Source organism: Cariama cristata, unplaced genomic scaffold (assembly GCF_000690535.1).
Source record: "Cariama cristata isolate BGI_N322 unplaced genomic scaffold, ASM69053v1 scaffold13971, whole genome shotgun sequence".
Taxonomy (NCBI): Eukaryota; Metazoa; Chordata; class Aves; order Cariamiformes; family Cariamidae; genus Cariama; species Cariama cristata.
Window position 1 is genome coordinate 29,401 of NW_009597613.1, and position 17,944 is coordinate 47,344.

Consider the following 17,944-nt stretch of genomic DNA (forward strand, 5'->3'; position numbering starts at 1 on the left):
ATACTTGTTGAATGGCCAGTTAGCAGCAGCAGCTCTGGGCTGCAGCTGTTGTAACATCAGCTGTAAAGTGTTCTGGTTTCTTTTACTTTTTGAAAAACCTTTGGTTAAAATACTAAGATCACTAATGTGTTTTGTGCACTACTTATTCAAATGTATGAACAATGTCCTTGGCTGGTTGTTCAGGGTTGTGTTCGTTTTTTGTTGGGTTGTTTTTTGTTGTTGGGGTTTTTTTTGTATAGTTGAACATAATAATTGTGAAAGAAGAAACATGCCACACTTGATTATTCAGGAGAAGAAACTAAATATCATTATTCCATGACGTATGTGACTGGAATCCTAAGTAGGAAAACAACAAAAACCCAGGACCTTTGAGCTGTTGGGTCTGGATAAAAGTCTGACTACCTTTATTTTTTTTTCCAGAGTGCGCAACTGAGTGAAATCATCAGCAGCCTAATTGCTCCACTCAGTCTGTCTCCAGCTTCTTCGTCTCTCTCATCCAAGACCTGTAGGCACAGACAGCTGGTCAATGGCATCTCCTTCAGGTAGGTGACAGTATGGTAGCATTTTTTTGAGAATAACTTTTGGTAAAGTTATGTAGATGGAACTGATAGTCATGACAGTAGTAAATTAGGAAAAGAGAGCTGCTTTCTGCAAGCTTCAAGAGAAGTCAAGTCTTGTAAGGTTGAAAGTAGTAAGTGTTTGCTTTGCTCTTAAAGACATAAAAATACGCAGTCGCTGTAAGTACATTTAAGTACTGGGAAGGTGAATATATCTGAAGTAGTGGAAGGATACAGTAAGTAACACATTACTTCTGATTACTTCAGACTTAGTGCATTCTGTCATCATGAGTGCAACTTTATTTCTGGAAAAGCGACAAACTAGACTTTACTAGATTAGTAGAATACATAAGCAGTGTCACCTGTGCCTCAGCATTGGTCAGTGTCAGTTTTCTGTGGCAGCTTCGTTAATTTTGAGCACATCAGTCTTCAGTACAAGGCCAAATTTGTCTTTGCGAGCTACTTTTTCAGGAATTTGGAGATAATATTTTTTCATTTGTGGTCTTTTGTTCTGGATGGATATACCTTCCAGGATGACACTAGCAGCTCGAAATCAGCATTGTAGAAAAGTCCATCTCAGTACTACTCCATACTCCTTAGTAATTCCATCTTTTATTCAAAGATTGTAAAATACAGTACAGACTGTAATCAGTATTAGTCTCAAAACAGCATTAAGGTAATTAACTACAGTCCTTTCTTAGAAAAGACCTAGATATGTAGAATATTTCTGCTGAGATACTGGTAATGTGATTTTTGAGCACGGAGGGGTTGCTGTTATTCGTAGGTCTTAATTAAGATCAGGTAGATGAAGATGTTCCCTACTAGAACTGGGAGGTTTAAGGCAGTGTCTGCAGCAGAACGTAGTTCCCTGGCTCCAAGAAGAGCTGGCCATGCCGTCTGTTTCAGCAGCTTTGCCATAGAGGCTGTAGCCTCCCACAAAGAGATTATAATGAGCAGCTTGGATGGGCAGCTTCTTTAACTGCCTTCTGTTCCCGAGCGATTGTGTGACTATGCCCTAAATTTAAGGATAAAGGGGTCCTGTCACGTAGCATTCATGCGCTTGACATATCAGTCATTTACTGATAGTGTGGGGGAAAATCAGGGGAAAAGCCCTGAAATAGGAGCTGCTAATAGAGATGGGTTTGTGGAAGGAAGGAGTAATTTAGGCTGTTAGAAGGCTCTGTCTTGAATCTGTGACTTTTTCACAAAACAGATGAGGAAGGGTTCCTGCTTTTAAAAATATTTTTAGGAGTGTATGAAGTTGACTTCATGTTGAGGGACTCTTCACGATGTAACGCCAAGCGACTTCTCTTCTGATTTGTCAGGCACTGTCCAAAATCAGTCTTCTTTTCATATTACGAGCAACATAGTTGTTTGCTCACGGACCACTCTCTCTAAGGCTGGTTGTTTTCTACTCATGACCTATAAAAGCCCAAAAAAGAATGGGAAGAGTTGGAAGATTTTCTCAGTGCTGTAGCTGTGAACTGGAGTTGGTGAGTTAGGTGTTGGAAGGGAATGTGAGAGACTTGAGAGCTTTCTGGATGTCATCTCAAAAATCAGTTAAACAGTTAATTTTTCAGTTCTTGTGAAGTGTTTGGAAACCTGCAAATAACTACTGTTCATTAAAGATGGTAATTAAGCATGATATAGAGAGGTTATCATGAGAATCCTTCAAGGAAATTCACTGCCTCCTACATCTTGGTTTTTTGAGTGTATTTCAGTTTTTTGTGGTATTTGTTGTAGTTTTGTGTGCAGTTGAGACAGTGATATTCTGCAGTTAACTTAATTTTTTGGCTACTTCTCCCCTCTTTCTAGAGCTCACTCTGACTGTATTAAGTACTTGAGAAAGTAGGAATCGAAATCAAATGGAAAGTAAGGTGATTTTTTGTTTTTGAAGAGGAAAAAAGGGATGGTAGCAATTTTTACTTGAGTAAATTCTTAGAATTAGTTGTAGGCTCTTGATGTGAAAGGCAGAATAGTCCATGTTTACAGTAGGTCTAAGTGTGAGATGCTTTGAGGTTGGTAATCGTGGGGTTGCAGTACAGTTGGTTACTTGGGCTATTCCCAGTGGAAGTGGTGGTGCATGTACGGTTCCCGGTTGATTAAATGTGGGTAACCTTGAATTGCCATTTGTCAAGGTCTAATTTAATTAGTGGCTTCCTTTTCCTATGTAGCTTTTCTTTGCTCAATTGAATCTAGATGCCAAGATTAGCCAGATGCATTGTGTGAAGGTAAATGTCCACAGAAGCAGTTCCCTAAGCTAGTGATAACCACTTTCTTATGAGGGGAGAGAGATGAAAAAGTTCATTACTTCAGTACAAATAGTGCCTGTCTGGTGGCTTGCTGTGCATGTGTGTATCTGTGAATAAGGTCTCTGCTCTTTAGCTAGGCTACAGGGCAAGAAAGGCCAACCTATGAGCTTTGAAAGGAGTGTTTCAGCACATTCATGAATTTTACATCTGGTTCATTTTGCTTTTCTGTAGAATCACATTTTGAAAACCGCCCAAACTAAGATCAAAATAAATGAATAACTCAAACCTTGACTGGGAAGCCTATTTACACAAGTGGCAGGAAAACCATACCACTGTGTTACTGGAGCTCCAAGCCGCAGAGCTGAGATCTCTGCTTCATCTGAAAATGGAGCCGTGCATTACTGCAAGGCACAGGAGGGTAAATAGAGCAGCTGGCAGAGGCTAAAGAGAGATTATCAAAGACCTGGGCAGACCACCAGAACAAAGGCAGGAATCACAGAAGTTGAGGAGCCAGACTGAGAAGCTTTTTGTTCTAATTTACCTGTCTAAGTTGTCCTTCCTGTAGGAGGGAGGTATGTGGAAGTCTAGAAGTTGGGCTTGGCACCATCTGACTTCGAGGAGGATAATTACAGAGAAAATGTTTTTGAGTATTCAGAGAAAGTATTTTAAGAAGTCTTTTGCATGGACTTTAAATATTGCATTTCTTTCTCAAGCCTTAAAAATGCAGTGTTAGCATTAAGAATGTCATGCTTCAGTATTTGGGGCTTTTTCTTGGCACTTACTAATACGTTCCTTTAAATACTTCGAACCATGCCTCTTTTAGTTAGCACATTTTTTATATTGAGTCTGTGTTGCTTATTGGGATTGTTCTGATGTGTCAGAGGGACAGCTCAAATTCAAGCCCGTAAAGCCGTATTACCACACCAGCACAGCATGGGATGGCGTTTAATCACACTTTCATAACAAGCACTTCTATTTAATAAAATGTACTGTTAGAAGAATACTGCTTGTCAAAAAAGATTGGTAAATGGCCTTGTAATAAATTAATTTTCATGTTTTATTGTGTGTTATAACTTTATTAATAAGACTGTGACTTGCTAGGTAAAGTTCATAAGAGAAAATAATCATTTGTGCAGATAGATAACCTGTTACAGACCAAGGCCAAAATATCTCTTATACTTACACTTCTCAGGCAGTTCAGAGTTGCAGTCAAGGTCTTCAGTATTGTAAAAATAAACACACACTTGAGTGTTTTTTGCAGGAAGCCTTCAGCTTTGCAAGCAGATGTTGCTACAGCAACAAAGTAAAATCGGGATACCTATAAAAGTGAAGTGCATTCTTCCCATTGAGTCATTCCCACCCAGATGGGAGGGTGCTTTGAATTCTTACCTTGTAGTGTTCCCTGTTCTGGTGAGAGTTCGAGGGAGTGATCCAGGGTTGTTACACATATACATATAGGGTTTTCTACTGCTCTCGGGCCTGTGTTATCACATAACTTTTATGATTGCATACTGTATTACTAAGGATGTGAGTACAGCAAGTAGGTAAGGTGGTGGAGGGATGAAGCTGTAACGCTGAGGGGAATTTGAAAGGGATAGTCTTGGGGAAAGCCGAGTAAGAGTGAGATTTAATGTTAAAATGAAGCTTTCCATGTGTTCATGTAGACCCTGTCACATTGTGACTGGAGCTGAGCTTGCATTCTTCCAAATTACCTGGGTTTAACCAGCTTCTACATCTTAAAAGACAAACAGGCTAGGCTTTCCCTCCTCCTTGAGAGCTGCCCCCAGGCTGGGCTTGGGCTCTGTTGGAGACCTCTATTGGCATATCCCTGGAAGTGAAGTTTAATGGCCTTGTGTTGGTTAAACTAAGTGTGCAGAGTTCCTAATTTTGATAGAAATGCTTCACAGTGAGTGGGAACCCCTATGCTGAATGGACACTGGTTTGTAAAGCTTTACTTAAGTTTCAGTTCTTGAGCAAAACTAGAAAATTAGGGCAGAACTCTAGGTCTGCTTTATGTTAGCATGACTGCTATTTTGAGTGGAATGTAAGTTTGTAGGCAAGTACTAATTGTAACTTAAAACTCATGGGTGTTAGAAGTGTTAGAAAGAGAGTTCTTGAATTTGGAAAAAATAGAAACTGTTATGTGCCCGTTGGTTTAACTTCATTTTGACATTTGTTTCCAGGAGCAAAAAAAATTGAACAAGAATGATAAACTTCCTTTTGTGATCTAACATAAATTAATCAACGAGCAAACAAAGCACATACAGGGTTTCCAGAAACAGTGTGCTAAAACATTTCAGTGTTTATAAAATTCTCTTAGAATTAGATAGCTAATGCTAATCAGTGTATGAAATCTTGGCCTGTGCATGTGGAGCGTATTTAACTTTCTGTATTTCCTCCCCCCATTAATCATGAAATTGCAGAGCTTCAGACAACAGAGAGGTATCCTCTTCGAGCAGGTGGTTGCTTGATCATCAGCACATCAAGAAAAGAAGAAGAGACAGGACAAGACTAAGATCTCTCTCCGTGGCTAATGTGAGCACATCTGCCCGAACAAGGCCACTTCATAGTTTCCAGAAGAGGAAGCTCTACAAAATGCATGGTGCCTGTTACTGGAATCAGCAGGTAGGCCTTCGCCTCTCTCTTCAGGAGACAAAACCAGAGAGTCCAGCTGCTAGAGTCTGCATGTGTCTTGTCTGGTATGTCAGAAGGCTAGTGCATGCTGTGCTGGTTATTTGTTACATTCAGGGAGCACATAGCATATGTAGCGGGAGTACTAGATGTGTCAGCAGGAGCTCAGAGTTAATGAGTTGAACATAAAAATTAAAGATTGCTGAGAATCCTGCTTATGAAATCAGTTTGTTGTATGGCTTTTTAAAGCCTTTGTGCAGTCTAAGAGAGGACTCGAGAGCTTCCTTGGGAGGCTTGACTGCTGAGGAAACATGCTACAGTGTAAATCAGCTGCCTGCTTGTTTTCAGAATATTTGTTTAGCTACAAGAAGGTTTACACAGCTGGTGGGACATTATTTTCTAGGAAATTAAATTGCAATATCTTAATCTTGTTTCTGGTTTTGCTGTTCCTGATTAGTTAAATTGCCTTTTTCATGACACTTTATGAATGCTTTAAAACTCTTAAAATTTTCTGCATTACAAAGGGATTAATATTTTAAAATAGGAAAAAAAACAACATTGTTTTGCAGGGCAAGACATATCTGTTCATGTCTGGTATTAATAGCATATTGCTGGTAAGAATATATAATGAGTTTAGCTGTGGTGCTCAAAGCAACAGTCTAATTTAGGAGCAGAGATGGTATGAATGCATTCTTTAGAGCAGTGTAAATCCCAAGCGGTTTTAATTTCTTGATTTTTACTTCACCTTTTAAGAGTATATTATATTGAGAGAAATCTCCATGTCTCCTCTGCTAACTGTCTAGGATTTGTGAAGTGTACTAGTGGTCTGGGGAGAAATTTTCCCCGCAAGGATGTTCTGTGTAAATATGCTGATTCAGCATCCTCTGCAAAATTGCAGAAGTGTCCTAGTTTTAGCAAGATGTTTTATTGAAAAACTGTCCAGTTTCTTATAAGCTTTACTTCCCAGCTTCCTGGCTATGGGGCTTAAAGACCTGGCAGCCTGCCTGGGGGGTTTGATGGTGGGGGATGGGGGTGGAGGGTTAGAGTTTGGGAACTCTAACTCCTAGACACTTAGGCTTTTCGTCTTCCGGGCATTAATCAAGGAGGCTGTTGCTGACTTGGACTTCCTTGTTTCCCTTTCAATCCAATCCATGTCCTATTAAAGAGGTTGGAGGCCTCATTCCCCGACTGATGCCACCAATACCACAAGTGCTTCTTGCAGCTGTGGAGGTTGCTCCTCAGGAAGAGACTCCAAGACTTTCCCTTCCTTCTGCTTAAACATGAGGGGTTTCCACTTCAGATGCAACTTCTAAATAACAGGCTTTTCTGGAAGCCTGCATCTTGCAGGCTCAAGTATCTCATATTTCTACAAGCACTGCCTATGTCTCCATCTTTTGAAAACTGGGCCAGAGTTAGTGCGGTTCAGAGAATGACAGTAGAAGTTTGTGAACAGAAACTTCATTTCTACAGTGTGGCAGTGGGGGTTCAAAGCAGATTTTACATTTTTGTCTTCAACCAGTCACAGAGCTGAGCTGCTTTGCATGCTCAATAGTTTATCTTGACTTGTAGGCTAAAAAGATAAATTTGTAGTTTACCTTTGATTATAGACTGCAATCAAAAAGTGCATTTTTAAGTTACTGGTTAAGGCTTCAAATGTTGGAGCTGGTGCAACTGTGTGTCTGCTCCATGCTCTTGAGATTTCTAGTGTTGGGTTACGATATACTAACCCAGCTCCAGTGCCTCTGTACCGAAAGTGCAGAGAGGTCCCAAAGACTGTAGGGAATGCTGTTTATGCTTACTGCAACTCTCAGCTCAAAAAACAGTGTTTAGACGCTGCTTTCTAATGTCCTCTCCATGGGGAAGTTAACCGAGAGGCAATGTGGAAAACTGCATCATGGGCTGCAGATAGCTTCTGCTAATGTTCCTGGAGAAAATAAGAGGTGGTGACAGCAATCAAGCTGTCTGATTCAGACTTCATGCACACGCCAAACTCAATTAAAGTTTTCAAAATTAGGGTAAAGCAGTGAACAAAGCCTCTTACGCAGTGTTGGTTAAAAACAGAGTATCAGGGATCCTGCTGGAAAGTAAGTGATAAAATTGGACTGGACATTTCCAGCACATTCTGACAGTCAACCCTAAATGGGTATCAAGTCTTTGAATTAAGAGCCATCATCAGTGTACCGTTTCATTCAAGAAATCTTATTCTCACAGACCCTGTCACTTTCTTAGTCCTGCACTTGCTACACTTGGTTACTCACGTGTTGATGAGATTGCTCAGCTTGTAATGGAAGAACACTGGCTATCAGCCCAGACTGGCTGCTAGATTAGGCAGATGTCTAAGGGTAAGGATGCAAAATGGGGAATGGCCTCTGGGACTGATACCTAGTTTTCTTTGAAAATGCGTTTATATTCCCAATAGTAATCCAGCAAATTTCCTCTGGCCTTTCATAGAAAAAGGAGTTCTTAGCAGAATGGAAAGTAGTTGGATTTTTACTGTAATGTTAGTGTGCCATCTCTAGCAACTGCTTCTCCCATATTTCTTCAAGTTTTACATGTTTATCTAGCCCCTGGTACCATGGTCTGTGAGGGCTCCCATTTCTTTAAGGCCAGTGTCCTGAGGGCAAGCTAGAGCTAGGGAAGACTTGCTCACACCTCCCTGTGGTAGATGTGGAGTTAACAGAGACCATCTTGCTAAAGTCTGAGGAGAAGATTGAATCTTCTGAACATTGCAGCTCCTGCGCCAGCTTGCTCACAGTGCGTCATGCAGACAGCCAGCGAGCGAGTGCCTGGCAGTGCTGATGGGTGATGCTGCTCTGCAGAGTAATCTAATCAAGACAATGACTAAAGAATTCTGACCAGAGAATCACAGTAAAATGCAGATTTCCCATGTGTAGGGGATTAAGAAATGCTGGGATAGCTTTGAGGAATTTGGGGTTTTTTTGTATGACTGGTTGTACCCTTTGTGCATCGAATGGCATTCAGAGTGTTGTCCTTCACATCTCTTCAGATCCATTTGGGAATTCATCCCCCCACTCCACTCCCCAACATCCATGTTAGGAAAAGCAAAGTATGAAATTCTGAACTGCTATCCCATCTGTCAGTTCATAAGGTCACTGGGAAGACAGCCACGTTTTTTCTCTTATCTACTGCCATGCCACATACATTTACTGTGCTGTCAAAAGTTTGAGTATTTAGTGACCTAGTAGCCTCCCAGTGCCTGTTGAGAGATGTCCTATATTGTCCTCTACTTTGCTGTATTTCTTTTCTGAAGAGGACTACACCTTCTCCTGCTCTGGTATTTAAATAGTGCTTACACAGGGTAGTATCTGAAAGAAAACATAGAACTCTATGAAACTCTAGAAGACCTGCCAGATCTGCAAGATAGATAGACTGCAGTGAGGGTAAATAAAACAGGATGCAGGGTGTTTGGTTTATCCGTCACCATCCAGTGTCCTCAGGAACTTGAAACATCCTTTGGGGCCAAATCCGCTTGTCCCCTAATTCAGAATGACTAAGTACCACAGATGATCTGTGAGTCATCTTTTGGCCATGGAGTCTGTTTTGCACTGACTCAGAATCAAGAAATGGTCTAAGCTCTCACCAAGCTATTTAGATAATGAAAGACGAAAGATACAAAAGCCACTCAGAATAATCCACGTGCACAACAAACCCTAGGATTGCAGTCTGTGCTCTAGAGGACATGATCGTAGTGGTGCATTTCTTCAGTGTGATTTTTGAATGAATATTAAAACTCGCATGCAGGATAGCACAAAGGAGTAAACTGCAGATGTGGTCTAGTAGGATGACGCATGCTTGCAGGCAGGGGTTGGAAGTCCGAGAGCTTCGTTCCAAATGCTGGATCTGCCACTCGTTTGCGTTGTTACAGCTGACGAGTCAAACAACCTCTGGGTCATTGTCTCCTCCTATAAAATGCATGTAATGTAGTTTTAACACTAAGATAGAAGGCCAAGAGTATCAAAACATTAAAACCAAGAAAGTCTGTAAGTAGATCAGTGTCAGGATTTTAAGACATGAGCGTCAATTGAATCATTTTCCACTGGTTGTTGCATTTACAGCTGCTTCCCCCCCACCCAGATTCTCCAAAGTCTAATGCCTGGGTGTTTGTGTAGATGGTTTTCCTGTAATATCTCTGTCTCTGGCTATTTTTTTGCCTAAACTTGAAGGAACTGAATTATCTGAGAGATATCAAAAGTTCTATTAAGTTTATTTAAAAGCAGACAAGTGTGGTTACTAGTCAGAAACTCTCAGAGAGGTCTTTGCTTAGCTCACATGCCCTGATGTTTTCTTTTCTAGTATTTTATCTGTGTGGCTTGCTACAGGGTTTTTTTTAGTAACAAGGAATGTTTTACCAGTGCATTTTATTAGTTTCTCATTTAACATCCTAACTAATGACATTAGTTCCAATTTTTTTTTTTTTCAAGTCATACTTCGCCAAGAGCTGTTGTTGAGGCTAGGTAGTGTTTTAATCTATGAAAACTTTACGCAGCTACAAATAAAGGTAAGACGCAATAGAACAGTGAGATCTGAACACTATCAATTTTGGTCCTGTCCATTTCTTTGCAGGGTTGTAGAGCAGAGTGAGTGTTTTTAATCTGAAAATTGTCATTGTATTTGTATCTCCACCCGGTGGAGGAAGAGTTGGTTGTGTGGACTGAGGCACATGGAGAAAACCGGAATTCAAATTTGCAAAGGTGCCAACACCCTTGATTGGGAATTGAGGTGCAAAAGCTTACATTTTAGATACCACAAGCAAACCGTTCGTATAACATTGCCAAATCTTGCAGTTCAGTATTGCCACTTTTTTCCTCTTCGGTCTCAAAGAGGAGTTAAGTGAGAGCAGAAGAATATCTGCTTTTGTTTACTGGTTTAAAAAAAAAAAAAGGAAAAAAAACTCCAACTGTTTCTTCAGAAGGCTCTGAAACAGACAGGAAAAAAGTATGTAAATTCTAGGGCTTGGGTTTCTTATTTTAATCTGGTTCTGATGCCTGTTCTATGATTTTTGTATCCTGCTGCATTCCCAGGGTCAGTGCTACTTTTTGTAGATGCCACTTGGGAAATACACGTGGGTCTTTCACCAAGTCTTGTTAATTTTCAGTTTTTAGGGAAGACTATATATGTATATACTTTTATAATTTGTATTACATCCAGCATGCAGAGCCTTTATCTTACTTGCTAAATGTCTGCTATCTCCAATTGGTCTATAGTTAGCAGGATGAGAGAGTAAGGGACAGGGAGAAGGGTGTGTGTGCAGACAAGGTGCTTAATCATAATATTGCATATAGTGTGGAAGTTGTACCTTGTTTTCTGCCAGGCGATGTGTTTGTCTGGGGACAAATATTTTAGCACCTGCTTCCTAGAATACAATCCCATTTCCTCTACCATATTATCCTGTGTTGTGATTTATTTGAATTTAAGGAGATACAGGTGAATTCTTTGTGGCTGTTATCAATGACTGCTTTCTCTAGCTCCCTCGGTCTGTAAATTTAAAGAAGCAGCACTGTCTACAGCAGTAACTATCAAGCATATTATTCAGTAGCCAGCTAGAAGTTTTGCCTTTCACAGTGAAATAGTCATTTCTCCTTAGTTGCACTGAAAGGAGTCTACTGGTTGTCATCCCTCTCCTTGGTATCCCTAGATACTGGCTCTGCCACCTGCTTCTGCATAGTTTCCTGGCATTGCTGACTTCTAAAAAGCCATGAATACAGGGAATGTTGTTGTGTTGCCAAGTCCTCCTGCAAACAGCTTTCAAGAAGAGAATGCATCCTGCTTCAATGAAAATGGTGTAGTACTTCTGTGGATATGTTGGTCTTCTGGTCTGGGGAGGAGAATCCCTTGGTTATGGTTTACCAAGTTTGTAAGTGAAAATAATAGTTGATAAAACTGGAAGTGAAAAAAGAAGGTACTCTATTAGTTAAAAATAAGTAACACCTGAACAGGAAAAAAAGAATTATTCCTACGCATTTAGCTATTCTGAATGTGTGACAAGACTGTTGTCTGCTGGGGAGGAAGGAAGGGAGAACACCTTTAGCTTTGAGATGCTGTGATACTGCCAGTGGAACTAAATCCATCCTTTGTGAGGTTTATGGCAAGCCAGTCAGCCTGCAAATTCTTTTTTTCCCAGAATGAAAAGTCTGAAGTGTGCTTTTCACCATTCTGCACCTTTAGCTTATTATGACATTTCTATAGTGTTTTACTGGTCACATCTACTCCTAATTTCTACATGGCATTTTTGAAAAGATATCCCTGTGGATTAACATGTCTTTGCTTCTTTTGGTTTAACTGGTCAAAGACTAAGCACTAACCTTGATTTTTTCAATTGATTTGCTAGTTGAACAGAAGATCTTTGTTTCAGCATGTTGAGGACAGCATACACTTCCCACAGAGCAGGTGAAAGTCCATCTCCCATTGGCTTATAACAAGATTAAAGAAACTAAACTCCATGTATACTTATGAGAGGTGGGTGTTCTCCGAGAACGGTAGAATTTACCATTCCTTTTATGACACCGACCAAAAATGTGAATTTGAGACAAGTTGGGTGCTAAGTTGTCATTAGTGTTTTATGAAACTCTCAGTTCTGTTCTGGGAAAAACTGATCTCTGCCACAGCATCTGCCACTTTATCCTTATCGACAGCTTCAGAGGTGCCAGAGGCAGACAAATTTGTTTACATCCCAGGGTAGCTTCCTTCACTGTACCTGACCTGCGTATAGATTGCAGGCAAGTGACTGGGAAAGGTCTGTCCGTTTGACATCTATAGAAACTTCATCTGGAAGGGTGAGTCTGTCAGGTAGTATGCATCGTCAGCACCATCTGTTACGCACCTTCCCGGGTAGGGATGTCTTTAGATGCTTTTCCCACCTTCTCCCCCACTACCTGTTGATAAGAGAGAAGGTCTTTGGGACTTTCAGATTAACCTTTCACTATCCATGTATTGTATGTGTCCGAAAAGCACTCTGCGGTGAAGTCCTGCTTAGGGAACCCCTGATGTTCAGGGACATAGCTGCCAGAGGGACATAGCTCTGCTTACAGCAAATTTTTGTGTGCAGAAGAGGGAGGCCATGGAGAAGTGGACTGGCCTTTAAGGCAGATGCTAAAGCATAGAAGCAAGCAGGCAATGCAGTGCTTGTTGGTTTAAAAGTTAGCAGTGTGTTTGGTGTTCGAAGAGGAGGCATGAGCCACCCACACAGTGGTTCTCTTGGATCTCATAATTAAATCTCTGCAATTTAGCTGGCTAGTCATTTACTGAAGAACAGTTTTTAATAATGAGTGGGATAGCTCTTCTTTGATATTGCTGAGAAGTTCTGAGTGTGTGTGTGTAGGGAGAATAAATGCTTTTTCCTTGCCTTTTTCGGCTTATAAGAGTAATCAGAAGCAGACGTGACAGGTATTCAGCAGAGTGTATTTGAGCTAACTTAATTAACTTACTGGATTCATATACTTTGCTGTAATTGAACTGTGGCTGTCTGTACTGTTACACTTAGGCATGTTTCCAAAAATGGTAGGAGTTTTAGTGATGAGTAGCTGAAACCATGAAATGAGTATTCACTTCAGAATTTTTAACTGGGAGCACAAAACATTTTTCTTTTCAGTTACAGCACACTTCATAGACTCAAACTTTTTTTCTCTGCAGAAGGATGGTTGGCCGGTAGTGTTCAGCTTTCTGACCTTTCTGTAACAGAGGCATGAGCCAGTCATGCTTTGTCTAATGCATCAATTTAGCACAAGCAAGTGCAAGAATCGTTTTGAATATCAAAATAAATTGCTTACCATATTTTCTGTGACCCAGTAAAACGGTACTAAAGAAAAAAAAATCCAAGATCAAAATTCATAATACTCTAGAAAATTAGATTCTGTTGGTGACACCATTCCTTATGAAGTTTAAAACAGAGCTGCTATTTCAGTTGATTTAAAGCTTGCACACTTCTGATTTCCTCTTAAATACAATGTGTTTTCTTTTCCTTAATAGAATCAATTTAATGTAATGTTATTCTTCATATCTACTTGAGCTCAGGAAGCATGAGGTTTTGTATTTCAGTAATGAAGAAAAATGTTTCAGGAGATGTACAAGGTATAGTATAGCAGAGGAAAAATTGATAAGAGTTTAGTAATCTCATGCTTTCTGAAGGGTTGGCATTGTGGTCAGGCTTGCTGTAGAGGTCTGTCTTCTAAAAGCTGTATGCCATGGTTTTCATGAAACCACTTATTGCTGTGGCTGAATGGATATATTTGTGGGGTTGTTTTCAGTTGGATTTTGGTGGATTTTTTTGTTGCTGTGTTACAGAATCAATAATTAACTGCTGTAAAAGCCAGTTGAGTTGTAGACTGTATTCTGTGCTGAATTGGAAGGGGGGAGAGTTTCGTTTTTCCAATAAACAGTTCTTCAATTTTGTTTCAATAAGGTTGAAGCACTTTCTTTGAGCAACATGCTTTCATTGTAGAATGAAGGGTTTCAGAATTTTTTTCATCAAGAGTTGATTAAATTGACATTCCTGACAAACATCATGATTTCACTAATTCAGCATTTTCCAGTGGAAAACTACTCTGTCAGAAATTTAAACCAGATCCAGTAGATAGGAACACAGACACTGCCAGATTTTTTAGCTTTTTTCTAGTAACTTCACAGGCATTTAAATAAAATTACTCTTTCTTCTATATAAGTCCTTATTTTCTTTTGAATTACAAACTGACTTAATGAAAGATTTAATTATTTAGGTATTGATGCCAGAGCATTCGAGGAAATAACGCACAAATTCAAGCATAAGGTTTTGTAACTCCCACCATAGGCAAGATGAGGAAAAGAAATTTGCGTTTACTGATGTTGGCAAATGAATTTTCATGCTGTTTCAAAATAGATTGAGACTGTGGAGGTTATTTGACCATGTACGCATATTTTTGAGCAGGCTTAGCTTTAAGCTATAGTCCAAATGTGTTTGGGACTAAAGTGAATTAAAGCAAGAAAAAGCGAGTCAGGACTAAAGGACTGGATGTCAATATGTGTTGGTCTTCCCTATATATTTTCTAGGTAATTTTACTGGGTAGCATTTTGGAATTTCTTTTTAAAGACTGAGAGGTGTATTGTTTACTGTAATGTGAATTGATTTCTGTAAAAAAAAAAAAGGCAAGCAGGAGTGCAGTTGCAGCTTAAACAGTGGAGATTAAGTAAACTAGTTCATTTCTAAAAACCAAGTATCAAGAGGAAATATGCTTTTGTGCATTTTTGAAAAGCAAACCCTTATTGCATCGAAAGTAGAGCAACTATCTAAAAGGTCTTTAAGCTTTAGTTTAATGGTCCATATAATGGGAAACATTAAATTCACTTTAGCATTTATCCCTCCAGTGTTTCCAAACGCAGGTCCCAGTTCTGCCAACACTTTATGAATGTTTAAAGTTTAACAGCTGAAGAGTCCCATATGTCTGTCACAGGAAAATAACAGAACATTGATTTGAAGGAGTCCGGGGCTAGGAAAGAATTCTTTCCAAACAAAGTTGAAAGTACTCGTGCATACACCTGTGTACGGAGATCAAGTGGATTTAGGACTGTTAATGTTGTCCTGTGGGGAAAAAAAAAGTGATGTACAAAAACCCCACCACCACAGGGTCTCCTCTGATCCAGCATCATAACATGGTTACTTGATTTTAATAGTTCCTGCAATACAATACCAGCGTAGGGAATTTGTTGGTTGAGAGGGGAGGAGATGGAAAGGGGAGCTTTTTAGTGAAGTATTTTCTGAGTTAGTGTGGGTTGTGAATACTGATGCCACCTGAGAGAAAGACTGATTTCAGTAAGTGGAGGGAGATTTTATGTGGTGGTGCATGACTAACGGATGAGTGGCACTGCTAGAATACAGCCTGGAATATTTCAGGCAGGAGGAAGCAGCTGAAGAGATTTCTTGGATTCGGAAAGCAGAAGTACTGAAAATACAAATAGTGTTTGTTTGATCGTCTTCCCTCTGATGCAACTGCTAGATGTTTTCCTTTCATTCTATAAAAAGTCGTAAGAAAATCGAGACGACTGCTGTTGTATTCATTCTTACAGTTTTTTACATTGAAATCCTTTTCCAGGAGATGATAAATGTGGCTGTTTGCACAGCATTAGGCTGAGACCCTCGAAGTACCCCAGTGCCCCCATCCCTCCCTTCCTGTTTGTAGGATCTGCAGCATTTGGCAAATTATCAAAAACCTATGGAAGCCTTTAAAAATTATAGTATCTTTGGGGTTACTCCTGCTAGTATCCAGTAAAGGCTGAAAGCAGCATTAGCAACACGATTTCCCTGCGGTGCTTTTGTAGCTTAATCTGAAACACAGACTACTGTTGACTGCTGCCCTGTAGTATCACATTCAATTATTTCCTTCTTTCAGAGCTCAGTATATTGCCTGCATTCTGCTGCTTATTTCTGCCCATTTTCACCCTGCCTTTCGCCTTAGTGTCCTGCTATCTCACACCTACCGGTTCTGAGCAATCCATTGTTCTACCTTCTGTACTTTAACAAGTCGTGCAAATAAGCAGCTAAATTAATCTTCCTTTGCAGCTCTTCTCTTTCTAGTAATTCCTCTTACTACCTATTAATCAATCCTCAATGCATCCCTCTCTGTATTTATTGCTGTGTATCTTCTTTTGTTGCTTATCTGATACTTAAATTATAGCAAGGTAAGGACTTTGCCTTCCTGCTTTGTGTAAATACACAGTGTGCTCAAAATCTCTAATATTGTGTCTCATATGGAAATGTATGAGCTCAAACTGTCTAGAGATATCCATACTAAGAATCTTATTAAGACTAAGGGGATAAACGGAGGAGACCCCTGTATTTAGTCTGGTGTTAGTTTTGTTTGCACATCTATGTCATGCCTATTGTGCTGGAATGGAATTGTAAGGGGTGTTTGTTTGTCATAGAATATATCAAAATAATGATTGGAAACAGTTGCATTTTCTCTGGAAACTTTGACAGCTATTTCCTGACTCTAATTGAAGGGTTTTTTTGTATTCTTTGTGTTGTGCACTATAGTCTATGATAAGTCAGTCATATTTAGACTATCTAAAGTTTGTAGGAATGTTTTTCCCATTACCATATTGAAGAGTGTCACTCACTGAATTTATTTTTTTTCTTCTGGTCTAATTTGAAGGAACTGACTCAAGGAGAAGTTATCCTTTGTTTTTGTGTATCCTTGCAGACTTCGCCATCTAGAGATGCCTCCTTTCCATATAAAACTCAGTTACCATGTATTGTGCCAGCTTCCGCTTTGAGCAGTAGTGAGTACGGCGCAGAATCTAAAATACTAGATTATGTGCAAGAGCTGGACTCTTCCTTCCATCCGGTCTTATCATTCCCTTCAGGTGGGTAACACCGTGACTCTTAACAGAGTGGTTGTGCTTGTGAGAGCTGTAGAGTTTATGGACTAACTTTTCTTTTGAGTGATTTTTAGAACTTTTACAGAAACCTCTGGCAAAATGTATGAGTTCAAACTAAATGAAAATCCTAACTTCATCCTCACATTTGAAAAATACACCTTCTAGGTTTCCCATACCAGTAACGTGATTACAACCAAAAAAGACTGGTCAGGGAAAAGGTGGGTTTTGTGTATTTCATGGTGTGTCTAATTGAGTTGGTGTTAGTCCTTTAGATGGTGCTTTTGCCAGCACACTACCATACCTTAGTTGTGGTGTTTTCGTAAGCAACTTTCAGTTCAGGCCCTTTGGACTAGGTCCAAAAAGCTTTATTTAGGTTTTCTAATGGTTTTTGTGATAGTCAGCCTTTATGGTGATCTTTGAAGTTTATGGTTTCTGTCATCTGATTCTTTAACCTTTTTAAACAGTAATGCAGATGGTGGTGTTTGTGACTGAGCTCTGAAACTAGTGCAGGTGCAGCTTGACAGCACTTGGGGCTTCAAAATAGTATATTAAATACTGTTACCAGCAGAAAGGATTCATCCTATTGGATTTTGAGGTTTGAGGTTGGGTTTTTTTTTTATTTTAGCAGAAATCTATTTGCAGGTAGTTCTTGAGCCATGCAGGCTCTTCTGGGCGGCTTCTTTGCCACAAAATAATCCTGAACGTGAGACTGGGACTTCCATGGAACTGTATGAGTCTTTAATGAAACCCACTGTCTTCCCAGAATGACGGTGTAGATGCTACAGCCTCATATTAGGAAGTCAGGGATTAAAGTAAGTCTTGGGTTTGGAGAACTTGTCACTGGCCAGTAGAGAAGGCTCAAGTGTGGACATGGAATCCTGAGAAGGTCTCAACCCTTGCAGGTTTATGTGGGTTTGCCTCCCATGTGTGGGGTTAAAGAGGACATTATTTTGAGGAGCAGATAGGGGAAACAGAACACTTAAACCTAGAGTGCACCAGCAAACATCCCAGTCAGCAGGACTCTGTTGTAGAGAGGAGAGAAAAACACCTCTTAAATCTTTCTTCTTTACACACACTCTCTATCACTTACCCTGTGACTCTGAGAGCCCAGCTGGAGAGGAGCCAGGGGGGTTAGAA

General features: G+C 39.9%; 1 protein-coding gene across 1 annotated transcript in view; it reads left to right on the plus strand.

Annotated features, from left to right (window-relative positions):
- Window positions 1–17,944, plus strand: part of KANSL1L (KAT8 regulatory NSL complex subunit 1-like) — a 57,716-nt gene that overhangs the window by 22,847 nt on the left and 16,925 nt on the right. Inside the window, 3 exon segments of the mRNA XM_009708964.1 lie at window positions 421–542; window positions 5,233–5,434; window positions 16,630–16,792. Coding sequence (XP_009707266.1) covers window positions 421–542; window positions 5,233–5,434; window positions 16,630–16,792 — 487 coding nt within the window.